The following is a 27520-nucleotide window of genomic DNA, read 5'->3' as shown; positions in this document are numbered from 1 at the left end:
ATCGGAAGAATACGTCGAAAGAATGCATCGAGGTCCCTTTTGAATCATTCGGACGAGCAACAGAAAATCAGGATCGAATCCAGGCCCGTGAGTCCCATTATGGACTTATTAGGACGTCTAGGTAACCACCCCATATGCTGTCCCAGAACCCGTACCAGACTCCCATATAGAATTACCGAAGAGCATCGTCTCCCTCTTCACTGTCGAATTCTCGGTCTGTCAGTGCGCCGGATAATCATTTTACTTTAATAGACTCTGATCGGCCATTCAGCAGCCATAGGCGCTCCCGTTCGCGCTTAGGGGCGCGTGCCGAGCAACAATCGAGAGGAAGCTGCCCCGGAGGGCGCTTTCCCGTGACTTCGCGAAAATCTCTTCAACGCTGGCAAACAGTTTTCCAACAGTTTTCCACCCACGATGATGTACGAGTACGACGATCCGAACGTTCCACCTTTCACGGCCATCGCTTCACACAAAGTGGCCGCTTTCACGCGATCGGACTCGAGATGGCTGACGCGTGGGCGAAACGCGTAGCTTCCGGATCGATCTTCGCCGATGTCAAGAGGATTTCGAGCGTTTCGCGGAATCTTTGTGCTGCCTTTTGTGGCGGCACGCGTGCCTGTCGATCGGAGAAAGAACGCCGCTGATCCATCACGGGAATGCTTGTTAAGGGCTATTGTCGCGAATGCGGAAGTTGTGCTCCATTTTTGACACGCTTTTCCTATCTTCTAGCTCTGTACCAGAAGAATATTTCATTTCCCAGAAGTTTCTGCGATTTAAATTATTCTTATTCGATATTTTTAGAGATTATTCCGGTGGGAGAGGTTGAAGAGGCACTTTGGTTAGAGATTTGGTCTTCTTCGGGGATTTTTAAGGGATGTTTTTGAATTTTTCATTTCTCGGGAGCGAGATGACGTAGCGTGAATTAAGAAGTCATTTTCAAAGCGATTCTCAACGGTCATAAGCGCATCAGGAGGATCCCTCGTGCCGAAAGGATTACAGGGTTGATTATTGACACAAGGGGTTGGTCGGTCTTAGACCGGGCCCCTTTTCGCGTCTGGTGACACCCTATATGTTTGAACACATTTGTTGATAACCCCTTCACGATACCCGGCGTATCGAGTTACAGGGATTTATGGAGTACAAATAAAAGATGCGTCCAGACATTTAGGGCGCGACATTGATTCCCATACCGCAAGATCTCATTATAAAGTATTTCCTCCATTCGAACGCGGAAAATATTCCACAAACCACGTCGTAGCGAAGAAGCAATTCTAAAAGATGGCGGACGAGATGTAATAAGTCGGGACGAATTTATTAAAGAAGGGTGTGATTGGGGTCAGTTTTTAAAAATTGCAAAATTTATATCGTCCACGCGTGCCAAGCACCGAGGCTGGAGGATCTTCACGACGGGACGTCGGGAGGCCTAAATGGCGGGCAAATTTAATTTATGCAGGCGGATCATATCCTAAACGGCTCGAACCCCTACGCGCTGCCGGTCGAAAAAATGGTCGCGTGTGTTCGAACAAAACGTCGGAAGCAACGACATTTTAACGAGTACGAATAAACGTACTCCATCCAACAGCCTTTTGTTCCCCGTTGACGATATTTCTAGTCGATGACCCGGCATGACAAAGTTTCAAAAAAGTGTAGATCACGTGTCCCAGCAGAGGGTTACTCATCGGTATAAACTTCCCTAAGAGTTGCCTGCGTGTATTATCATTGAAACGATATTATAACGGTGATAATTAATCCAATAATCTAAAGAACGACGGAAAAGTAGAATTTAGGGAATCTCTAGAGTCCCCAAGGGTGGGATCTTCTCGTACGTTAAATTGAGACAAATTCCCCGGAACTGAAACTCGGCTGAGATGGAAAACGATTAAGTGGAAAGCTCGGAAAGTGCTTCCAAGAAGTGAGATACAGAAGAATACAAATTCCTTCTGCATGGTCGATTCCCGACGATCAGACACTTTCACCATAGAGGCTAATAAGCCAGCGTTCGAGAAACCGTTCGATCACTTTGTCCCCGAGATGACGTCCAGAGACGTCCCGATTCACCGGCCAGTGGAAAACGGGATGAAAGGGATGGCATAAAAAGCGCGGAGGGTAGAGGGGGGAGGGACAGAGGGAGAAAAGGATTCGACTGGAAATGTCGTCGATCCCGGAACGCGATAAGTCATAAATGGACATATAGGTGCAACAACTTGTGCACGCCTATCTGGTGAATTCGCAGCTGAGAGCATACGGGTGCCCTAATGGGACGCCACGAAATTCATCGAAAAAATTTATAATGGTGACCCGCGGTGGAGACGAACGAAGTCAGGTAAGGAGAGTATAAATGCTCCCGTATCGTGGAAAGATTCCACGCCGCGATAGGGAAGAACATTTTTTCCTTCGCTCCCCTCGCTGCTCCGCGGCCAGGCCAATTTAAATCAATTTAGCCACCACCCCCCGCTTAAACGAGCTTCAATTGGCGCACAATGAAACTTTCGGGGGTTCCTCAAACAGGGGGCAGGCAAAGAAAGACGTGAACCACTTAAATCTTCGTGGATAGGGCAAGGATCTTCGTGTCGTAAGGGACGCTGGGATCTGTGCTTCGGTCAGCCAGAACTGGCAGGAAGTATAAACAACTAGGAGTGAACCACGAGTGAACGGAACAGGATTAACAGAGAATTACCTAATTCCTTCGTGGAAGCTGAGAAAAGTTGAAATGCCACGCGAAATTGTACTTTAATCCTTATGGCACTTAGGTCCTTGAAAGAAGACGAATTTTGTTCCCGTCATTCCTTATGAATTTTTATTAATGACAGAATTTTTTGTATTTTTGTGTAAAACTACAGACGTGCATAATTTTGGCAGGGAAGGATTAAAAAACATTTCAAATTTGTGGTACATGAAGTACGAAATTGAAATAGCACTCAAAATTGTCCTTTAACCCTTATGGCACTTAGGTCCTTGAAAGGAGACGATTTTTTTTCCTGTCATTCCTTATGAATTTTTATTAATGACAGAATTTTATCTATTTTCGAGTAAAATTACAGACTGAATAATTTTGGCAGGGAGGAATTTTAAAAGGATTTCAAATTTGCGATGATACGAATTTGTGAAATACGAAGTTGAAATTGCACGTGAAATTTTCTTTCAATCCTTATGGCACTTTAAGTCCTTGAGAGAAGACGAATTTTTTCCTGTGTCATTCCTCATTAAATTTATTAATGACAGAATTTTTTGTATTTTTGTGTAAAACTATAGACGTGAATAATTTTGGCAGGGAAGAATTAAAAAGCATTTCAAATTTGTGGTACGTGAAATACAAAATTGAAATAGCACTCGAAATTGTCCTCTAATCTTTATGGCACTTGGGTTCTTCAAAGGAGACAAATTATTCCCTGTGTTATTCCCTATGAATTTTTATTAATGACAGAATTTTATCTATTTTCGAGTAAAATTATAGACTGAATAATTTTGACAGGGAGGGATTTAAAAAGGATTTCGAATTTGTGTTACGTGAAATACGAAATTGAAATTGCACTCGAAATTGTCCTCTAATCCTTATGGCACTTGGGTTCTTCAAAGGAGACAAATTATTTCCTGTGTTATTCCCTATGAATTTTTATTAATGACAGAATTTTATCTATTTTCGAGTAAAATTATAGACTGAATAATTTTGACAGGGAGGGATTTAAAAAGGATTTCAAATTTGTGATAATACGAATTTGTGAAATACGAAATTGAAATTGCACGTGAAATTTTCTTTCAATCCCAATAGCTCTTTAGGTCCTTGAGAGAAGACGAATTTTTTCCTGTGACATTCTTTAGGAATTTTTATTAATGACAGAATTTTTTCGTATTTTCATGTAAAACTGCAGACTTGAATAATTTTGGCAGGGAAGATTTGAAAAGGATTTCAAATTTGTGGTACGTGAAATACGAAGAAGAATATTCTTGGGTTACCGAGGTGACGGGGGTTGAAGAGAAAAAATTGAAGCATTTAGTTGGACGACGTAGTGGATGGATGGAAACCCCACGAAAATGATTCGACACGTGATCGGGGAGGCGATATTAATCGACTGCCATCGATTGCTCCCTCGTTTTCCTCGCTAGTTACAAAGTTGCCACGATGCTCTTGATGGGATGCGAGAGTCGTGTTGCTGTCGATAACAGATAAGATCCCGAGTGTTTAATGAATGTGAGAGAATCGGAAAGCGCAGCGCAGGTACAAACCGTGTGAACCGGGGAGAATCGGCCGATTTTATTACCTGGCAATCGTAATTACGCGAGGGAACCATCTTTATTCGAGGCACTTTTGATAATATAAATGAAGATTCCCTTTTAGTATTCTTTATTATTAAATAATTTAATTCTATTCTTTGACACTTTGACAGTCACGTTGGTCACATATGACAGGTCACGATTCCTCCTTTGACGCCACGGTGGTCATTTGTGACCGAAGCGCTTGAACTACTTACAATTCTAAAAATTGCATGAAAATTGACAGTCAGTTGACTGTCAACCGTTACCAAGACGTCACACAGTGTTCACCCATGACCGCCAATAAGATAAACGCTCCATTGGATAAGAACGTTGTCTTCTATCACCAATTTATCATAATTTTTGCCATTATATGCTTTGAATAATAAAAATACTCCCCGTAGCGCTCTGAGCGAAACACGTGACTTCGGCGTGACAGTGAAAGGGTTAAAATGAAAGAAATTTTCGAAATTTTTCAAAGTATTTTCGAACGATCGTATTTTAATTGATGTAATTCTTCCCCCTTTCGTCGCCAGCCTCCAAAGACTGCTGCTCTCCACGCAGAAAATCCCATCGTTATAAGCTGCCTAGAAGCATATGTCACAACACCCCAGGGACATATCTCGAAGGGTAGTTTTTTCTGCGAACGAACCCTTGATTTAGAGGGCGTGTTTTCCGGGGTAAATTCGGTTAAACGCGAAGCACAATGGCTTCCACGCGCGTGAGCAACCTGATCAACGCGATCGACAAAGAATTAACCCACGCGACACGCAGAAAGGATTGACAGAAAAATATAAAAATTCTTAAACAAACGGTTACGCAATTACAATACGATTACTCGATGCCGAGTAGGCATAGGGAGCGATTATGTTTGAGGAAAATATCGGCGGATCACCGGAGATGGTACTTACGATACGGGGACAAAGCGAATCTTTTGACACGTCCTAGGCCCTCGATAATCTGTAAAGATGACGCGACTCGCGCTGAGTGAATTACAAAGTTCACATCAGATCGGATCTCTGTCCCAGAAGGCAGCGCCGCTTTGAAAAACCGGAAGCAGCCGGCACGAGCCGAGAGATGCGAGTGGGTTACCAATGTTCTGACACGCTCTTGCCTCATCTGCCTCCTATCCAGGTAAGGGCTTTCCCGATTCGAAAGCTGCGTCACTCCACGAGCAAACATTCCATTCTCTGTCATCATCCTGCACTCTCCGCGGTGAAACGTGACAGGAAAATGGCGAACGAATTAATTCCGACTCGATCCGAACGAATTCGTCTCATGCTGGGATCTCTTTAATTCGTAACAAACTCCAAAAGCGTTCATCGCGAACGCTGAAAGTTAGACATGTCATGAATGAATACACTGAAAACGGAACAGTTTCGTCCTGGTTCTAGGCTCTGCACGTGGGTGGCAGGTGATGGAATATTTAAACGCGATGAGCCACCTCGAGTGCGCTACTGTTAATGGCACGCGACGTGCATTCTATGCAAATGCACGACAGATGCACACTGAACGCCGAAAATTCGTCCTGCAACCGGTACACGAGTCACGTCCACTGTTCTAACATTTTCCGCGTCTCGCGTTGCACGAAATAAACGCGATAGTCGAGAGCTCGGGAACGGGACCAGATACCGTGACGATCGTTCCCTCGGATTAATCCCGTAGGCAGCGTTTTATCAAACGCGAATATATCGGGATCGTGGTTGCAAAAAGGTAGGATCACACCACGCTGGGAAGGGGCCTGTCGATAGAAATCGCGGCAAAACTCGCTCACCGAGAAGCCATAAAAATACGAGACACCTCGCCGGAGACTATGAGGAAGGGAGGGAGAAAAGGGGGCCGGAAAATCGGCGGAAAAGCCCGGGCGAGAATGGGGGTTGGCGCAATTTTTTCGCGATATTTCCGCAATAATTGTCGGCTGCCGCGCGGTATCGAGGTTCGCCAGCTCGGAAACGGAATGGCGACCAGCAAAGAGATAGTGTCACAGACAGAAGCGTACTTCCAGCCGTGCCCTGCTACCTGTGTGCAAGTACCGAGCCTGTACCGACACGGGAACAAGTACAATAGGCCAGTGTCGGGGACAATAGCCGTGGCCAACAATCAAATCAGAGCGCTATCAGCCGGCCACCCACCCCATCCGCGTTTATCCTTTGATCCGCTCGCTTGCTCGCTCGCTCGCTCGCTCGTGGCCCAGCAAACACTCCTGATTGCACACCCTCTGTGTTTAAACAGACCCGAACTCTGCCTTCTCCGCCCCTCCCGTCTGTCCGTCCTTCTCTCTCGCGTTCTGTCTTTCTCTTCAGCTCGCTGCTTCTCCCGTCATCCTTTTCGCGCTTCCTTCTTTCAACCCCTAACCGAGAATCCTTCTTTTCGCGCTGGTTCATAAGCGACTGCTATTTTTCGACCAAATTAATCTCCAAGTGATCGTTGTCTATCCACCGATGCTGATTTTGCTTCTACAATCTTTAAATTTTAACTTGCTTTCCTGATAATTGCTTTTTTCGTTTTAGGTCCTTCTAGTGTGACTAAATAGAGGATATTGTTTCACGATCTTCCTTCTCGTGCAAGGAAATTTGTCTACGTCCTTTCTACCCCGGGATCCTGTTCTCTGTTCAACCCCTTGACACCGTCGACCCCACCCCGTGGAGGTATTTAAAGTTCTCAGAGCGCAGGGAAGGGGTGAGAGAGCCATCAGCCGGTACAACGGAGTCCCTGCTCTTTGACCGACTATCCCTTCGCCTTTTTTCGAAACAGTTTCTCTGGTATTGATTCGAGCAAGGAAGCGTCTCGCGACTAATTAAGGGCCGTGTTAGGCACACCTGTGAACACGTGGTAGGAAGTGGAGTTATCGCGAACACACGTGCCGACGCTAGGAATCGCACGTGCGGTTAGACTGTGGAAACGCGCCGTTAGGCCTGGCTGACAAGGATCCACGAATTAAGGATCCACCGCGTAGATCGTATCGCGATCGAAGTTGACAGAAGTTGACAGAAGTTGACACGACTCGGAAGTCTTCGATAGAATTTCCCTAGGATACTTGAATTTAAAACTGAAGGACAGCTCGAGCACACCGTTGGAAATCTAACAGAGACCTTCGGTTCGGTTTGCAAGTAATTGTAACGACGTCTAATTATTCGCAGTGAGAGACGAAACGAGCCGAGAATTATTAAGCGACCCAACTGCGTCCTCCGCTTAGGTGGGAATCGCGGCAACTCTTCAATTCCGAGGACGCGCTCACCTCGGCAGATATGTTTGCGTCGTGGGTTCAGGTTCGATCGAAGCGTAACGGGCCGTTGTCTTGGATGCGGGTACCTGGGGTCGGAGGCAAAGGGATGGAGAAGGTAGGAAGTAGGAGGATCCTACGAGGGACACCCCCTTAAAGCGCCACGGAACCAGCTGATTGCGAGCTCGTTGCGACCTACGGTTCCGTGCAATCGCGCTGTAAGCCCAGTGTCTCCTATACCTCTGCCTGATAATCCCCGTCACCTTTAGCCGCGAGACGCTTCGTCCGCATCCCCAAAATCTTTAAACAGACCCAAAATCCATCGAGGGTGCCCTCTCGCGTGTATTAAAGTACAGTATCTTTCGCGATTACCCCTAGACGCTGTCAAAGTACTTTCCAACCAATTTCGAGCTGTTCTTCGATCACCGGTATCGAATCTACCCCTAGCATGCGAGTGGATGGATCCAGAAGAGGTGCCTAAGGCGAGCGGAAAATCGCTCGGCACCCTGTCTCGAGTGAAACGTCACCGGTTCGATTGGCTTCGATAAAAGCTCGATTAAGCAATCGTGAACGAGCGCGGTGGCGAGCTCAAATAAAGCGGCTATCGAGCGATCTGGGACCGCCTATTCCATCGGACTCGGGCAACCAAAAAGCTTCGCGGCTAGCGTCGCGCCGAAACCGGGGAGAAAAACATCAATAGCCCGAAATCGAGGGCCGAGGGGGCCCCAATTCCGGAACACGAGCAATAAAGCCCGTGTGACGGAGAGAGTGGTGGTTGCACGGTGATCGATCCTTCGGCAGGTCGAGAGGGGTTGCTGTCGACAATTAGGCACCCTCTGGCACACGGTGAGCCAGCACAGCCGATTGGTCGGGCATGGCCACTCCTCTAGGCGTTTCTCCATGCCGGCCAGGACTAACCACGACGTGCACACCATCCACCAGCGGCAACGTGCTGGCTCCAGCTAGTACGCACCCGAGTGGAGGCGCCTCAGTTCACGTAGCGACTTCGTGTCGCACGCATCGATACGTGCTATCTCACGCGTAGGAAAAAAAAAGTCGCTTACACCTGGACGAAATTCGCGACCAATCATCCAACATTCGTCGGTTCCTCGAGCGAGAGGAACCTCGCGATCGGAGGTTGCGGTTCTCCCGGGATCAGTGAACTCGACCGCGTGTCCCAGGGATTTAGACGATGAAGGGACGAAGTTAGTTCCGGGTGATAGGTTGACGAGGAACCTCGGTTGGAAGTCAGTGAAGTGTCTCGAAAGCCGAAGATCGAGGACTGTTGTGAATACTCGAGACCCTGGTACCGGTGCGTGGTCACCTGGCAAGCAGCTACGACTATGGTGGTACTGTAAGTATTCCACGTCGTCTTTTTTCCTTTCTACATGGAGGTTAGGTAGTGGTACCACGTTGCAAAAGACAACGGACTGGGTAGCTCTGAACTGGAAGCATTCTCGTGTGACGATAGTAAAAAGGAATAGGAATATAGATGACCCTAGACGAAATAGAGGGTTCCCTTCATCGGTATTCCGCCTAGGAAATGAATTCCACGTTGATTTTTCGTGGAAGTTCTGTCCTCTCGCAATCTCGAGGGTCCTACCAAGTCTCCAGGCTTCCCCCACCGCGAATCGAATGGAAAGAGTTTAGGAACTAATCGAAATTCGGGCAGGGCTGACGAAAGTGAGCCGAGCTAGTAACGATATATTCGAAAAGTGCGGAGCAGGTGGCGACCATTTCAGCATCGATTTCTCTTCCTGGACGAGCAGCGAGATTTCCCTAGTATCTAATCAGTGGGCGTTCTGCGGGTTTCTCATTGGTGTGTGGGCGTTATCACGGGACCCGATTGGTCGATGGGTATTCTAGAGCTCTCTGGCGCATACATGCGCAGTTCTGGGCGCCGTAAACCGAGCGCAGAACCGTGCAAATCTAACGGCCGCCACTCGCGAATTTTACTGCAAACTCTGACCAGCCGCTTCATAAATATTCCCAATAAATTAAATATTAAATTCCCCGTTTCCAGTTTTCCACCGTTCCTCCGACCTACCCCCTCACCCCGACATCCCGGACGAGTCTTGGAAAGTTATCGCGCTTAAAAATACGCGACACCCGACGCATCGAAAACCAGCATCCAACGATTACGTCCGACCAAGTACGATACAACCGATCCTCGTTCACCAAGACGATTAAATCTATAATTACCCGACGCTCCGGGGGGATGATCGAGGCTCCGAATACTATTCGTGAAAAGCCCGATTACGTGTGTCCCGTGGCTATTGATCACGGTCCAACACCTCGAAGACAGATTAAACGAATGTCCGCCGGTAAAACGATCTCCCTTTATCTCAAATCTCAAGAACGTCCTCTCCCTGTCCACAGCGGTGAAGAACTCTTTGAACCCACTCTCTGTCTCCGCTCTCTCCTCTCAACCAGGCTCGTCCTTTTATTCGCTGGCGACCGAATGGAAGCTGACAGTTTACCAGGTATTAATTATGCTCGCATCTTCAGGGTGACTATCCCTCTCGCCAACCCCTTCGCTCAACTCCCTTTCGATTATCTTCTCTCCGGTACACCCCCTTGGCAGAGAGTTCTAATCTCCCGCTCCGTGTTGCTAGACGCTCCTAGCGACATCTGGTGTTTTTGGCAATTCTTCCCCAAAATCTTTAAACAGACCCAAAATCCATCGAGGGTGCCCTCTCGCGTGTATTAAAGTACAGTATCTTTCGCGATTACCCCTAGACGCTGTCAAAGTACTTTCCAACCAATTTCGAGCTGTTCTTCGATCACCGGTATCGAATCTACCCCTAGCATGCGAGTGGATGGATCCAGAAGAGGTGCCTAAGGCGAGCGGAAAATCGCTCGGCACCCTGTCTCGAGTGAAACGTCACCGGTTCGATTGGCTTCGATAAAAGCTCGATTAAGCAATCGTGAACGAGCGCGGTGGCGAGCTCAAATAAAGCGGCTATCGAGCGATCTGGGACCGCCTATTCCATCGGACTCGGGCAACCAAAAAGCTTCGCGGCTAGCGTCGCGCCGAAACCGGGGAGAAAAACATCAATAGCCCGAAATCGAGGGCCGAGGGGGCCCCAATTCCGGAACACGAGCAATAAAGCCCGTGTGACGGAGAGAGTGGTGGTTGCACGGTGATCGATCCTTCGGCAGGTCGAGAGGGGTTGCTGTCGACAATTAGGCACCCTCTGGCACACGGTGAGCCAGCACAGCCGATTGGTCGGGCATGGCCACTCCTCTAGGCGTTTCTCCATGCCGGCCAGGACTAACCACGACGTGCACACCATCCACCAGCGGCAACGTGCTGGCTCCAGCTAGTACGCACCCGAGTGGAGGCGCCTCAGTTCACGTAGCGACTTCGTGTCGCACGCATCGATACGTGCTATCTCACGCGTAGGAAAAAAAAAGTCGCTTACACCTGGACGAAATTCGCGACCAATCATCCAACATTCGTCGGTTCCTCGAGCGAGAGGAACCTCGCGATCGGAGGTTGCGGTTCTCCCGGGATCAGTGAACTCGACCGCGTGTCCCAGGGATTTAGACGATGAAGGGACGAAGTTAGTTCCGGGTGATAGGTTGACGAGGAACCTCGGTTGGAAGTCAGTGAAGTGTCTCGAAAGCCGAAGATCGAGGACTGTTGTGAATACTCGAGACCCTGGTACCGGTGCGTGGTCACCTGGCAAGCAGCTACGACTATGGTGGTACTGTAAGTATTCCACGTCGTCTTTTTTCCTTTCTACATGGAGGTTAGGTAGTGGTACCACGTTGCAAAAGACAACGGACTGGGTAGCTCTGAACTGGAAGCATTCTCGTGTGACGATAGTAAAAAGGAATAGGAATATAGATGACCCTAGACGAAATAGAGGGTTCCCTTCATCGGTATTCCGCCTAGGAAATGAATTCCACGTTGATTTTTCGTGGAAGTTCTGTCCTCTCGCAATCTCGAGGGTCCTACCAAGTCTCCAGGCTTCCCCCACCGCGAATCGAATGGAAAGAGTTTAGGAACTAATCGAAATTCGGGCAGGGCTGACGAAAGTGAGCCGAGCTAGTAACGATATATTCGAAAAGTGCGGAGCAGGTGGCGACCATTTCAGCATCGATTTCTCTTCCTGGACGAGCAGCGAGATTTCCCTAGTATCTAATCAGTGGGCGTTCTGCGGGTTTCTCATTGGTGTGTGGGCGTTATCACGGGACCCGATTGGTCGATGGGTATTCTAGAGCTCTCTGGCGCATACATGCGCAGTTCTGGGCGCCGTAAACCGAGCGCAGAACCGTGCAAATCTAACGGCCGCCACTCGCGAATTTTACTGCAAACTCTGACCAGCCGCTTCATAAATATTCCCAATAAATTAAATATTAAATTCCCCGTTTCCAGTTTTCCACCGTTCCTCCGACCTACCCCCTCACCCCGACATCCCGGACGAGTCTTGGAAAGTTATCGCGCTTAAAAATACGCGACACCCGACGCATCGAAAACCAGCATCCAACGATTACGTCCGACCAAGTACGATACAACCGATCCTCGTTCACCAAGACGATTAAATCTATAATTACCCGACGCTCCGGGGGGATGATCGAGGCTCCGAATACTATTCGTGAAAAGCCCGATTACGTGTGTCCCGTGGCTATTGATCACGGTCCAACACCTCGAAGACAGATTAAACGAATGTCCGCCGGTAAAACGATCTCCCTTTATCTCAAATCTCAAGAACGTCCTCTCCCTGTCCACAGCGGTGAAGAACTCTTTGAACCCACTCTCTGTCTCCGCTCTCTCCTCTCAACCAGGCTCGTCCTTTTATTCGCTGGCGACCGAATGGAAGCTGACAGTTTACCAGGTATTAATTATGCTCGCATCTTCAGGGTGACTATCCCTCTCGCCAACCCCTTCGCTCAACTCCCTTTCGATTATCTTCTCTCCGGTACACCCCCTTGGCAGAGAGTTCTAATCTCCCGCTCCGTGTTGCTAGACGCTCCTAGCGACATCTGGTGTTTTTGGCAATTCTAACGAAACCTAAAGCTGGAGGACACTTGCTCCTAAGCATTCCTCGTTAAGAAAGCAGGTACAGTTATTCTGAGAGATTATCCCATCCACGGTATTTTCCTATACCCACAGCTATGGATATCGATTACTTGACATGTCAACTCGCAGGACTCGTTGCATTCGACTTGACAATGGCTCTCGAGGCATCTCGAGATGCCGCGAAATGCAACAAAGTAAACTACCTTGAAGCTGGATCGTGATCGAATTTGACTCGCTTCGCGAACCATCACGAGCAAGAAGATTGACAGAGATCAGCGCTCCCGCAGCTAGATCGTGCCACGAGATTTTGTCGCGAGGAAAGTGGAAGGACAAAAAGCACCTCTGTAAGCTGACGAACAGCAACGATAACTGGGATAGCGAAAATTGCATCACCGCGATTTACTTTCGATCGTTTTTCTTTGTCCCGCGAGCAACCGCGAGCGTTTGTCACGAGGACGGGGCGCGCGAGGAGCGGCTAAGGGAGGCGGGGACGAAGAAAAGGCTCGATAAAACTCGATGAACCTCAATGAAACGCGATAGAACCAAACAAAACCGGTCCAGCTGGATTTTTGTAAGTCAGGTTTTTTGCCGATTCCCCGCGCGCGCCCCGTTCGAGAGTAAATCGAGAGGAAAGGCGACGCGGAAGAGGACGAGGGCAAGAGAAGCGGCGAATTCGAGCGTAATTTAGGCGCTCCAAATTTAGAGAAACACGTGGGGGGCTGACATTGTGCCCCCTGAAAAACCACGCCGTGCCAATTACCCGACGCGTAATTAATCTTCCTTTATTTATCAACCGGTCAGTCGTCGCCTCGAATCCGGCCTTCCATTGAGAAACCTCATAAAGCCTTCGTTTCACCTTAATTGCGCGCGGCGACGAATCAATTAGGATAAACATCCATCTAGCCGACTTTCGTTCCTCTCCAATCCCATTCGATCGTGGTCCAGTTCCTTGAACCGAGTTATCGAGAAGGAGTTGCTCGATCCACCGATTTAAGGATCGGTATTCGAACGCGGCGCGAGGAAACGCGAGTCCAGAGACTGGCGAGTAAAAGTCTTTCCCGTTAGCGAGGACTAACGGAATACGTAGTGCTTCCCTGCTATGTAACAATCCGAGTAAATATCCCGCGTCCTGCCTACGCGACTCGAAACGCCGATCGATCGAACCTCACCGGAGGATCCCGACGAATTCCATCGTTTCTCTACGATACGCGAATAATTGGTGGAATCGCGAAGCCTACGAGGGTGTATACCCTCGGAAGGACACGCGACAGGAGAGGAGAAATTCCCACTGCGTGATCCACACCACCCCCCCCCCCCCCCCCCCCAATTCCTCCTTTCGCATTCCCGCGCGCGCGGACAAAGGGGCCCAATGTGGCGTCTCGTAAAGCACCCCGCGCGGCTCGTAAACCTAGGACCAGGATCGGGAGAAAGAAAGTTGCCACGGAACCGACTGCAAATCCTCGGCTGTAATGACCAGTACACGCGGTCGGAGGGTTCCGTACGCGATGAGGCGGTGATCGAAGTCGCCAGCCGCGAGAATTAACTCGTTTAGACGTAATCTCGGGGTACGATCCCCGAGGACTAGTCGCGCGGCCCATCGAGGGAGAGAGAAATCTCGCCTCTCGTCGCGGCGACACTCGCGTGATATTTTAGTGGTCTCGCGGTATCAGCCTTAATATCTGAAATTCTGAAGGCGCCCATACCGACCGGAACGAGGATATGGTCCCTCTTCTCCGTCGTTTATTCTTTTTCCTCCCTCTCGGCGGGAGAAAGGGTGAAGAAGAGAGCCGAGAGAGAGAGAGAGAGAGAGAAAGAAAGCCGGAGGGAAAGGAAGAGAGCGCGATAGAGAGGGGCCCGCGGCAGCCGCGAGTGTGTGTGTGTGTGCGTGGCTGGCACCGGCTCGAGGCCTCTTCGAACCGCGGGACAATCTCCACGCAGCATCGTCCGCCGATGTATCATCTTACGCCGGTGCTAAAGGCGATGACTTTATCACCGATCCGGGCAATCATTCACCTAGGCCGCCTCGCTCTTCCTTCTCCCTCGCTCTCCGTTTTCGCTCGGCCCCCTCCCTTCCTCCCGGGCCCTTCTCGCTTTTCTCGCCGGACGCGAGGCGCGTCCACGTAACGTACTGGCGAACGCTTTGCGTGCCGGGCCAGCCTTCCTCGACTTCTCTTTTGCGCTTCGCGGGATAACGGATCGGCCGACCAGGCGAAACGCACGCGTGAAATTATCGCCTCGAATTCGCGCTCGTTCGAACCTCGCTTTCAACGAGGTAGCCGCTTCCTCCGCGAATTAAACGCCACTCTCCGGGCCCCGAGTCCACGTCTCGAGCAGGCCCGTGATCCCTTCGAGAAGCATCGTCGCGGTTTTACGCTTCGATGCTGTGGTCTGCATCGGAACCTTCGTGACCATGACAGCGATGTTTTTGTTCACCCGAAGTAGCTTTGTTCCGCGCGAAACGACCGGCCCAAACAGACTACTTTGTTGCCACTGTTGCATCGCCGTGCATTCGCCGATTCAAGTTTATTTTCTTCGAGTCCAGCAGCGAAAGGAAACCGAGATACACGGGGCACCGTGGGATCCACGATTCCACGGGCATCTTCGTCCACGACGTCGATAAAATCACGAGACGATAACCGCGAACATCGTACCGAAGTGTATCCGATCGCCCAGCTGACTTTACCGCCGATCCAAGTTGAAATCGGATCGAAATTCGCCGCGCGATCCTCGCGACCAGTGGAAGCGGACCCACGTGAGGCGCGAACAGGCCCCGTCGAGAGTAGGTGTCGGAGGATCGTAAACGTCCGCGTACGGACTCGACTCGATAAAACCCACGGGAACTTTGTGTGCACGCAGCTAACGCGTAACCTGTACAAACACCGTAGGAGGCGCGCGCGCGCGCGCTTCAGGGGCCCCTCGAACTCGATCGCTCACCGGAGAGACTAGCAGTTGCAGAATATTCGCGATCGCGAGTATTTTTCGACTTGGTTTCCAATTCGTTCCCTGTAATCGTCGAGCTATAGTCGCGAAATACCGAGAAGGTTATTAATTCTAGCAGAGAATCCTCGGCCGAGTGTTACGATTGCTACGCCGACTGCATCCTCTTATCTTCCTCGCGATTCTTTTCCAATCAATTTATTACTGACTCTCCTTTCACTCGACGGGGAACTAGTCGGCGTGAGGAACACGTTGTAGTCACATCTCAATAAAGCGACGTGCACCGGCTCGTCCACGGCTCCGTTTGTAACTTTAGATAGCAGGTTGTCCCGATAGGACGTAGGCGAGCCGAACGTCTTCTACGGCTGTCTTCATGGTCAATGACACCTGGCCGCCGATATTTATAACGTTCTCGTACGAGCGACGCCTGTTTCGCGTCAAATCCAAACCTCCGGCTTTCCCTCGAAACGCGCGATAACTTACGCCGCAGCGTCCCGGGTAACCTGCTTGGATATGCCGCGCGATAAACCGATCGGATTCAATGAACGTTAACCACGCGAAGTTCCGTCTTTCACAGGGCACCAATTCCATAACCAATTCATGAAATCCCTCGCAAATCGGAGAAAAATCGGGTCAGGTGATCTCTGAAGAAGCACGAATCTCTAGAGACTGTCAAGAGTAGTACGAGGCGCTTGAGAGGGTTCACTGACGGAGAGACGCGTGAGAGAGGATTGGGAATTTTAATACGTCATCGGAAATTGGATGGTCTGACGTCTAACACCAAGTTTCGATCGAGTTTTGTAGGATTTTCTACTCGTCTCGTGTATTTTTCTCATTGACAGCGGTTAGGGGGGTACCTAGCTTCCCTGGACTTAGGGCCATCCGATGTTAACTTACAGATCGTCGAATTTTGGGAGGGGAGGATTAACCCGATTACGGGGAAGCAGGGGAAGAGTGCGGAAACATTGACTCATCCCGGAGTCTCGGTGCAGCTTAATGCCTCCACAGATCATAACCGGGGACTTTAATGTCACCGGGAGAAAGGCAGAAGCTGCTGCGTGACCTGACACTAGCAGACTCGAGAATTTATGCAGAATCGTTGACCGCGGGGTTCCTGAACCAGCGACTCAGCAGTTTCGACGGCTCTCTAATTTCCTAACGCTCGGCTACTTAGCGAATCCCATCTGATTTCAATTTTCATGACCTAACCTAATCGACTAACGACGAACATGAGCATAGTCGATCAATTCACCCTCGTAGCGTTTCGTCAGAGCTTGCTCGAGCTTTTGGAGGACGAGGAACGAGAGAATCGTATGGGAAAAAGTTGACAGGCTCGTGAACGTCCGCTTAACGGAGATTCAGTGACCATCAGGAGGAAAGGGTGGAAGAAAATGGCCGTTTAGGGTTGGTGGAATTCGCATGTGCATCGAGGATCGATGTTTTTCTCCGCGATCGGGAATCGCTCGCGACGGATATAAGGATTCCGGAAAGCCGGTGAACGTGCCCGTTGTCAGGCCACCCACGGGCTCCCATAAGTATGGCGCGAGCTACGGCCAGCTACGTGCCATAAATCGGGATTTTATCTCGAAGCTGCCTGCCTCTCGCTACGCCGCGATTGCGTAATCCTAAATTGGTCCTCGGATCCGATGCAACGAGATTCGGGTTTCGGAGGATCTCAAGGTCGACCGTACTCCTACGGAACGCCATTTACTCTGGCTCGAGACATCGATCGTTCCGACGCTGTCTCGCGAGTAGTATCCACCGTGATTTATCGACTGCGTTTACGTTTCCTAACTGCATTATTCATTTCCGAGCCACACTTTGATATCGATATCGATATTTTGTAGTTTGACGTAATACGAAGATTGCTGGGGTGGCTGTATGCTTGTAATTTATTTATTTCCGTTTTTATATTAATAATTCCTCGATTCGGTGATTTATCGTGGTATTTATCGTTGTGTGTTCCGATCAGGAGTCGCGTTGGGTCGCCGACGATGTCAGCGACTGTTGCCGGCAACCAGCAACAGCAGCATCCCCACCAGGAATGGGACATCAACGACTCGAACGTGCCAAGGGTAACTATTCCCCCCTTTTCGTTTAATGAAACAATTACGCATTATTCTCTCTGGTAATTCCCATTAACGGGGGATATCCAGATACCTGGGAATTTCGATCGCCATAGCCGATTTTCCCCAATTTCGTAACGTAAACCAACGAGCTAGCTATAGTGGGCATGGACGGACAAAATGGGTCAGTGTTTCAAGGAATCTTGAAGCAAGCACGCGAGTTTTAACTCTTTGCACTCGAGAGTCGTCCTATAATCGCCATTTGATAAAATTTCGAAGTTTGATAAATTAGTATGTCAAATTTAAGACAAAGTAACGGTGTGCGAGATGTCGGAATTAAGTAGTTCCACGTGTTAATTACTATACGATTCCTTATTTACTGCTCAGAAGAATATCGTCAGCTTTATACCAGAAAATTCTTGAACTCCTACTCTTCTTAAACCAAAAAATCATCGAGTGCAAAGGGATAACACGTTGACTGCCATAGTGATTATCAGTAATTGGCTCTTGCCTCCTCAGTGAGGTACTGGTGGGCACCAGTGTCCGGCGACACTAATTTTTTCAATTTATATTTACTTTATTGCAACCATTTCTTGAAAATTTAGAAGACATTAATAATTGGCACTATTTTTTCCTTCTTTTGCTATATTTTTTGATAATTCGTCGGTTATATCGTAAAAATAATAGAAATACTATCGTGGTCCCCTGAGGGTGACATACAAAATGCGCGGTGGCAGTCAAAGTGTTAATCTGACAATTCTGTGGTAATATCGGTGTGTTCAATTTTCATCTCCGAATTTGTGGACGAATTAACAGTTATAGAAATCGTTGATCCAGGACAGGGTTATATAAGAATATTCGAGCTCCGATTACCGATCAGGCGGCGTGATTGAGGATCACGGAGTCTGAAACGAAGCGAGGTTTGCAGATAGACAATGTAGGTCCAGGTTTAAAAAGGGCAAGCCGAGAATCTTGAAGACAGAGATCAGTTTTATATATTTAAGAGGCGAGAGAATATCGTAGGAGAGTAAAAGTACGATCAGACAAAGAGAATTAGAATTATTTGACAATTATTTAAGTCATCTTCTCTATTCTTCTTATAGGAGTGGTATGAAAATAGGGAAGTAACGTTTTGGACTGATCGCAGGTGGTGGAGTACGATCCCTGGTGCGAATGGGCGGATGGACACGTAAGAAGGGTGTACGGACCAGACTGCGAGGAAGCCAGGAGACACGCGTCCGGATGGGCTATGAGGAACACGAACAACCACAACGTGAGCATCTTGAAGAAGTCCTGCCTCGGAGTGCTCGTCTGCTCGCAAGAGTGCATACTACCTGGCGGGGGAAGGGTTCACCTTCGACCGGCGATTTGTGATAAGGTAAGAAAATCGACGAAACCTCCCTCTCCCTCTCTTTATCTACTCTTCCACCCAATTACCGAATTTTCGAGGAACCATAATGTCTAATATCCGAAATAAATTTTACAAAGCGTATATAGGATTTGGCGCGTAAGAACGAAAATTTGTTCATATTGCAGAGAAATTGTGTTTAGAAATTTTTATTGCGTCGGATGTTAGTGCAATTTGTGATTATCTCCCACCACTTCCCTCTATTTATTCTTCCACCCAATTACCAAACTTTCGAAGAATTGTAATGCCGAATATTCGAAATAAATTTTACAAACCGTATACAGGATCTGAAAATTTATCTATTTTTAAGAGAAATGGTGTTTGAAAATTTTTATCGCGTTGAATGTTAGTGCAATTTGTGATTACCTCCCTCTGCTCCCCCCTATTTATTTTTTCATCCAATTACCGAATTTTCGAGGAATCATAATGTCTAATATCCGAAATAAATTTTACAAAGCATATACAGGATCTGAAAATTTGTCCATTTTGCAAAGAAATGGTGTTTGGAAATTTTTATTGCGTTGGATGTTAGTGCGATTTGTGACAAGGTAATAGACGAAATTTCCTTTCCTTCCCTTAATTTATTCTTCCACCCAATTACCAAATTTTTAAAGAACCAAAATGTCTAGTATTCATCATAAATTTTAGAAAGTGTATACAGCATTTGATAAGTAGAAGAGAAAATATGTCTATTTTACAGAGAAATTATGTTTGAAAATTTTTATCGCCTTGGATGTTAGTGCAATTTGTGATTACCTCCTACTCCTTCCCTCTATTTATTCTTCCACCCAATTACCAAACTTTCGAAGAATTGTAATGTCTAATATTCGAAATAAATTTTACGAAACGTATACAGGATTTGAAAATTTGTCCATTTTGCAGAGAAATGGTGTTTGGAAATTTTTATCGCGTTGGAGATTAGAGCAATTTGTGATTACTTCCCTCTGCTTCCCCCTATTTATTCTTTCATCCAATTATCAAATTTTCGTGGAACCATAATGTCTAATATCCGAAATAAATTTTGCAAAGCGTATACAGGATGTGAAAATTTGTCCATTTTACAGAGAAACGGTGTTTGGAAATTTTTATCGCGTTGGATGTTAGAGTAATTGTGTCTCCGAAGTAAATAGAATGATTTACGATGTAAATTGGTACCGCGAGTAGTAAAATGAATTTTTGGCGATTTTCAGGCAAGGAAAAAGCAACAGGGAAAGCCTTGTCCGAATAGACAATGCACGGGTCGACTGGAGATACTGTCGTGTCGTGGCCATTGCGGTTACCCCGTGACGCATTTCTGGCGGCACACCGAGCACGCGATATTCTTCCAAGCCAAAGGACAACACGACCATCCGCGACCGGAAGCGAAATCCACTTCCGAGGCGAGGAGAAGCGTGGGTGCCGGCAGAAGGGTGCGCGGATTGGCGGTACTCCTGGCGAACGAGGCTGCTTTGGGTTCCAAAGTATGTTCTTTTCAAAATCGTAATCTCGTTTGAAATATTTAAGTTTCCGATATCGAGATTCCGAGATAAGTGGCAAATTTTGAAATTTATCTGAATTTTTTTCGCTCGCGAGAAGAAAAAATTCTATAGTAATTTTTTCGTTATGAAAATAGGAATAAATATTTTTCTAGGATAGTATTTTTATATCTGTAATTTTTCCCTAATTTTTATCTCGAAATACTTCGCGCAGATGTAGTTGCTTTCGGTGGCCGATAGATGGCGAACGAGGTTAGGTGTAGATAGAGAAATGTATATATGCATATACGTGAAAATATCGTTATTCTGAAAAACTTGAATTGTAAATTGGACTCGAATCAAGAGAAAAACTGTTCTTTTCATGGGAGTATTAATAGTCGTACAGATTTTATCGAGATAGTTCACGTTAATCGATGTGACGAGATTATCTACGAACCGAAGCCTAAAAATTTTCCTAACATTTCTAACAAGTAGATACGGAATGATATATATTGTTTTCTAACATTATTTCCAGTCTACGTCCTAATATTTTACATTTTCTGATTTAAATCGTATTCAAATTGCCGCCGCTCGTGCCAACGCGCAGCAGTCTGCGCAGCAGCCTGCGCAGCAGCGTGCGCAGTAGCTCGCGCGGCATTAGTAACACGTATTAATTGCCGCCGCTCGTGCCAACGCGCAGCAGTCTGCGCAGCAGCCTGCGCAGCAGCGTGCGCAGCAGCGTGCGCAGTAGCTCGCGCGGCATTAGTAACACGTACGCATATTATTACATCGATACGATACGCCGAAATCAAAATTTTCCGCCAACCATCACTGAATTCACTTTTGTCGTGTCTTTCATCGATAAGGAAAAATTTGTTCGAGCCTCATGGCCGTTTTTAACTTCAAACGGAATAAATAGATACTATCGATAAAAATTCGATCGAAATGTTCGAACGTTCGAAATGTACGAGCACGTACGACTAACGTACGGTAGTATATATATATATATGAGACTCACCGAGCCAGGTGGTTTGACAGGACGTAATATTTCACTCGTGGAAGCGATTCCTTGATTTCTCTGGCCTCTTGACTCGTTTAACCAACAAATTCTCCTATTCTTTCAGCTAATGTCGCTACGAGGAACGAAAAGACCGAATTCGGAAGCGATCGAGCAACCGCCAAGGACGACGCAACCACCACCACTGATACCCGACAAAGGTTAACGACTGTTTTATCACTAAGCACTTCTATTTCCTTCGATTCACGACGCACTGGATACTACGTAGACGAATTTTCGTAACTCTTGCGAGAAGTTTCTACAAGAAATTCGCGTTTCGTTCGGGAGCGTGGAACGTTTACCGCGATCGTATTCGCGCCGGTGGTGCCAACTGTCTCCGCTAGATGGCGACAGGTACAACAAATCGCGCTACGATTGCGTTACCATTGGGTTACGAAAATTTGAATTGCAGATTCGCACGTAACTCGTTTGAAATCAATTTTTGTTTCGTTTTTTAAGAAAAACGTCGACATTTTTCAAGTCGATAGCGATAAACGGACTCAAGGACGATATAGTCGTAATATATCCTCCTTAAAATTTGCATACGTTTTCCTTCCTCGGAGACAATAATATTTTCGCTTCTTTTAGGTTACTCGTGTTCCTGCCCGCCGTTCGAATGCATGTGTGGTCTGCAGACCAACGCCTCGGCTTATCAACAGTCTCATCATCATCAGACGGCCATGTATCCCCAACAAACGGCCTCGAACGACGCCCCCTACTGGCTCCAAGACACCGTGCCACCCCAGGAGAACGCCTTGGGCTACAATCTCCCGAACCAAGTGCCACAGGAAGCCTCCTACCCTGATTTTCCACCGTTCACAGGAGAACTGCTCCAGCCGGAAGAGATCTTCCAGCTGGATCAACCTTTGAGACCGGAATTCTCCATGAACTCTCAAGAAGTAGCCAGATCTCCACCAACTTTGCTCGACCTTGGAAGCGGTACCATCAAATACGAGATGAAACAGCACCAGGATCAAGCCTACTGGAACCAATTCCTCAGCGAGGACTCGAGCAGCAGTCATCTGAGCATGTCTCAGGACGACAGGCTGCAGTTCCCCGGTTTCGAGACCGACAAGGACTCCAATGGCTTCTGCGTCAAGAGACCAGTGAACCACTTCGTTCCCGACAAGGAGGTGAACCAAAATCACCACCTGAACAATCCACTAAACTTCCAGGATTACCAGCGACACCAGAATCACAAGAACTTCGTGGATGGGTCTGCGAAGAACGATCACGAGGCCAATTACTGGGCCCAGAGTCACCAAGACGACCGTCTCAACTTCCCAGGCTTTGATGCTCACAAGGAAGACTTACTGCCCTCCAGAAGAGACGTGAATTGCTTCCCCAAAGAAAACTGCCAGCCAGGACTAATGGACAGAGGAAGCTACAACGTCTATTCTAAGAAGGAGAACGGAATGGTCGATTCTGTTCGCCCTAGTCGCAGTCCCATGGAGAACAAACACTACTCTTACGACGGTTACAGTCAGATCTTTGATCAATCGGAGAAGAACCAACTAGCCAATCGACCGGATCAAAATACCAACAGGATGGTCCTCGACGAGAGACTGCAGAACAACTATACCGGTCGCGAGACGAACCCTGACTCCACCGAGAGACTGTTCGCGGAATCGAACGGCATGGAAACCACCATGCCGTCGCAGAACAGCCCGGAACCATTCTTCTACCCCAGCAACGACCGCTGCCATTACACTTGCGAGGTGCTGGACACGCGGCTACCTCAGATGGCGCTGAACACCGGCGTGAACACGCAGCCAGGAATGAATAACTACGGCGACGTGAGCGAACTGGACCTGCCACCCTTCGTAGACTACACCCTCGTAGGGATGCTGTGCTCCACGGAGGAAGACACGTCCAGCTTGCTACCAGGCTGTCCCCAAAACGCACAGAGCTACGTTCCCCATCATTAGACCAGGCCCACCACCATCTTCCTTTGTATCATAAGTACGAAATATACGATAGTTGCACCTCGAACGTTGCGCGTCGAACTGTCGTGCAGTTTTGTTTTTGCCGCCCCTCGACGCGTTCTCCACCCTGTCGATATTAAAAGGCCCATTCCGCGGTCCCGAGGATCCGCTCGAGGGACACTGGTTGCTAGCGAGATAATGGCGACGTCTCCTTACGAGAATTTCGAAACTGTTATTTAAATGAAGGAAATAAAGGAATTTTTGTTAACACGAGGCACCGTCGTTCTTCATGACTGGGCCCCCCGAAATGGAGAGAAGGGTTCAAAGCACGCGAGTCGAAGTAGCTTGGAAAAGAGTCACGTGGTTTATTCGTAATTTATTTTATTCGCAACAGATACTCTCACGATCACAATTGTATGTATATTATGTAATATTATCATATACCTATTTTTGCGTTACACTTTCTCGGATTACATGCGCGATATTCGTCCGTTTATTTATTTCTTTTTTTTTTTATTTTTCTCAGTTTTCCTTCCTTTTCGTCCCATTTTTAACAAGCGCTGATACCGTCACACTCGACGTCCGGATCCGTCGAGGTCCGTTGATTTCCTACGTTAATTTCCTCAAGCGGCGAGCACAGCGGGAGATGAGAAACGAAACGGGTGCGAATCCGGCCACGTGGATCGCCGAACGATCAACGAATCGATCACCACACTTCTATCCTCCATCTCTGTCTTCCATCCCTTGCTCGTTCACTCGCCGAAAGAACCGTGTTAGCTACCGAAGGAAAAGAGTGCGCGAGCGACGCCTCTAAAATGGCCGCTCGTCCAGTTGCAGAAGCGTGCTACTAGGTGGCAACGAGGACGAGGATGAAGAAGAGAACGGGAGGGCAATTGGCGGGATCGATTGCGATCGGGGTGCTCGTTGGATCGTTCGAGAGCGAAGCTCACGCGCTCGCGGATCTCGTTGCTTTTGTTGCTCTGTTCGCTATTCTGACAGTGGTTCGGCCACAGCTCAGAGCTACGTGTGTGATGTACGATGTCGCTACAGGTGCGCGGTCGAACCCCGGCGTTGGGTCGCTAAAGTCTCGCGGGATGGGTGTGCCGTGTGGTCGTCGAGGTGTAATTCGCGTGGCGAGCAGCGTCACGTTCTCGTCCAAACGGAATCGGTTTTCTTCCTACGCTGTGTGAAACAGAAACGGAAAGAAAAGACACACGGCGCTGTCGTCGAAAGAAGCAATAGCTAGAAATATCACGTCACGCGACATCGTCCGATAGCTCGTCTTCTCCGTCGTCTCCGCGTCCTTCGCGTGTCACTACGTCACTTTCGTTTTCTCTCTTTTCTCCCTTCCTTTCCTCCGATCTCCCTTCTTCCTCTTTCCCAACCATATTTTTTCCTCTTTTTTTCTTCTTTTTTTTTTTTTCGTTTAATCGCTCCATTTTTGTACGTGAATTACGATTACCGCCTCACACAGAGTGTATAAACGTTTTCTAAGCGTATAAATTTTGGTCAGTAAAAAAAAGAATATACTATTAATATCGAATTACATTTTGTCCTATACACGTCACACGTAAAACAAACTCTATCGATATCTACGTTTACATCATCGTGTAATTTTTTTTCATCCTTTTTCTTTTTTCTCGCTCTCTCTCTCTCTCTCTCTCTTTCACACACATACACACACACACACACACACACACAATACTCACTCGCTCTCTTTAGGCGCCTAGGTAAAAAAGGGCGGGGGAGGGGACAAACGACGTTCGTTTATCCGTCAGAGAATCGCTAGAAAAATAAAAACGCGGCTCTATCCTCCACATTTTCTCTATCCTCTCTCCTCTCCGAGCTTATCCGCGATCCTTCCCTATTCCGTCATCCCTCTCCCTCTCTCTTACTCTCCACGTTCTAGTCCGTCTCTCTCATCCGCATCACCGTCATTCCCCGTGTCCCTACAAAATTCCTAAGATCCTCGCGCGTTCGTCACCCTTTCATCCCCTATCCGCGTCCAGGACCTCGAGCCAGCGCCCTCCAGGGACCAAAGCCCGATCTCGCGAGGACGGACGACGGAATGATCGATGTGAAAAGGGAAATCGACGATAATTAGTCCAACATGATCGTCATGGACACGAAACGCGCGATTCGTTCGAATTAAGACACATTCGCACTGGCTAGCCGACTCGCGAGTCTATCCGATGTCACGGGACATGTCATTTGACAAGTAACAGCTCGAACGTGCATCGTATGCGTCTTTGCGCGCACGTGACCCGGGATAAACTGGGGAATTAAAAGATCCACGACCAAGGGACGCGAGATCGACGAAGATCCGACGGATCTACGAAATGCAACGCGTCGTGGGATCGCGAGGACGATCCTGTCAATTGTCAAAGCTTCCTCTGGTTTCGCGGAGTCGAACTAAGTGCTCGTCGAGTCGTCGAACTGTCTCGCGTCGTAAACGGACAGATAAGCGGATAAGGGGAGAAGATAAGCGACGTCGCGACGCAGAAGGAATCGTCGCTTTCGATTACCGGACCAACTCTCGATGCGCAAATCGCTCGATCACCGCGCGGATTCGAGCGTTTCCTGGAAAAGGACGCGCGGGAAACGAAACAGGGATAAAATTCTAGTAGAAAAGGGTGGAAAGTCGCTCGGCGTGATCATAGCAGCGCAAAGAGATCCTGATCACGGCTGTTCCTCGATCTCTTGAAGGACGCTGAGCGATTCGAGCGGGAAATTCGAACGCTTAGGAAACTTCGCAATCGCCGAGTGGGTAAGAAAATTAAAAATAGAGCGCGGGCGAGTGCAAAGTCTCCTGCGGTCATCGAGATACAGAATTTTTCCAGAATTCTCTCTTCAACTTTCACGAGTATTCGATTTAAAGCTTCCGAAGAACGTTCGTCACGTTGTTCGTAGCCGATAGACCACGCATCGGAATCCTAAAACTCGTGTCTGAGAGATGCGTGAATTCGAGTCAACTTAAAAATTACTAACCTAACGTCTAGTTCCTCGAACCGCTCGGCGACCGATCGAAAACGATCTTCCGCGACGATCGTTCTCTGGAGGAAGGGACAAAAGAAAGGACGAAGAATATAAAGCTCGGGATGCCAGGTCGGAGCATAAGCTGCCGCGTCGAGTGACCGTCCCAGGACGTTGCAGCTAAATACTCCTCCGGCATCGGCTCGTGCTTGTGGATCGAAGCGTGCAAGCGGAATCGCTCGACTACTCGTGAAACGCGTGCCCTTCGCGAAGCGGTGCGTTCTCGTCGTGTTGCCAAGGGTTCACCAGCTTCGTGGAAGCAAAATGGAGGGGATTGTGCGGAGGGAGAGTGCGCCACTGCGTGCGTCGCGCAGCCTGCTGGTTAGGTTAGGTTAGGTTGCGTGTCGTCGGCTGTCGTGCACGTAGAAATACCGCTTGTCTAAATATCTAATACAAATTCCCGACATCGTTCGTCAACTCGTGGACGCGTCCAATGATCCGCTATAGGATTCGCTAAATATTAGATCGTCTATCGCGAGAGTCTATCACGATCTAGCCATTCGCGTGGAATGCTTCTATACTTCTATAACCGCTTTGTATTTTGATTCAGAGTGGGGGAACCCCGGCGGGGGTCAAGAACGCGTGTTCCAGGCGAGAAACGATAGAGAGGTTATGTCGTTTCTAGGCACAGGGTTCTGGATATGCGATTTCCACGTGCACGGTGCGTCCATCCGCGATGGAACGTCGATCGCCTGGTTTCCGGGGAGGAAATGTACTCGTGGATAACAAAGAGGACCGGCGAGGCCATGTTATTCCGCATAGAATTCGTGCTAAATCTGTGCATGCATGCGTGTCTGCGTACGCCAGTTGCTCTGTCCACTTGTCTCCTCTTTTCTCTCCATTCTCTCTCTTCTCCTCTCCCCTTTCCCTCGTCCTCGATGGACGAGAGAGAGAGAGGAGTCGTTCGAAAACGAGCCACTCGAGGGAGAAAATGTGTCGTTTCTCTCGGAACCTCTGTTTCTCATCTTTATCTTACTCATCAGCATCTGTGTATGCGCGTGTGTACGTGTGTTTGTCCACGGGTAACCCCCTCGAAACTGGAAAATTAAGGCCGACGAGCGAGCAAGCACTTCGTTGAACCGACGATTCCGGTACACCGTGTGCACGTGTGCCTATTCGTAAATTTTTCTCCTTTCC

At 48.2% G+C, this 27520-nt stretch overlaps 1 protein-coding gene across 1 annotated transcript in view; it reads left to right on the top strand.

The window, feature by feature from the left end:
- LOC108547058 (uncharacterized) overlaps nucleotides 1–23353 on the top strand; it is a 28268-nt gene extending 4915 nt beyond the window's left edge. The window contains exons 2-6 of the mRNA XM_017899404.1: nucleotides 17413–17515; nucleotides 18654–18884; nucleotides 20105–20374; nucleotides 21493–21586; nucleotides 22014–23353. Of these exons, the coding sequence (XP_017754893.1) occupies nucleotides 17413–17515; nucleotides 18654–18884; nucleotides 20105–20374; nucleotides 21493–21586; nucleotides 22014–23353 (2038 nt within the window). The remainder of the gene's footprint in view (nucleotides 1–17412; nucleotides 17516–18653; nucleotides 18885–20104; nucleotides 20375–21492; nucleotides 21587–22013) is intronic.
- The last annotated feature ends 4167 nt before the right edge of the window (nucleotides 23354–27520 follow it).

Source organism: Eufriesea mexicana, unplaced genomic scaffold, assembly GCF_001483705.2.
Source record: "Eufriesea mexicana isolate 0111107269 unplaced genomic scaffold, ASM148370v2 scaffold863, whole genome shotgun sequence".
Taxonomy (NCBI): domain Eukaryota; kingdom Metazoa; phylum Arthropoda; class Insecta; order Hymenoptera; family Apidae; genus Eufriesea; species Eufriesea mexicana.
The sequence above is the reverse complement of the archived record's forward strand: the minus strand, read 5'-3'. Positions and strand labels throughout refer to the sequence as shown.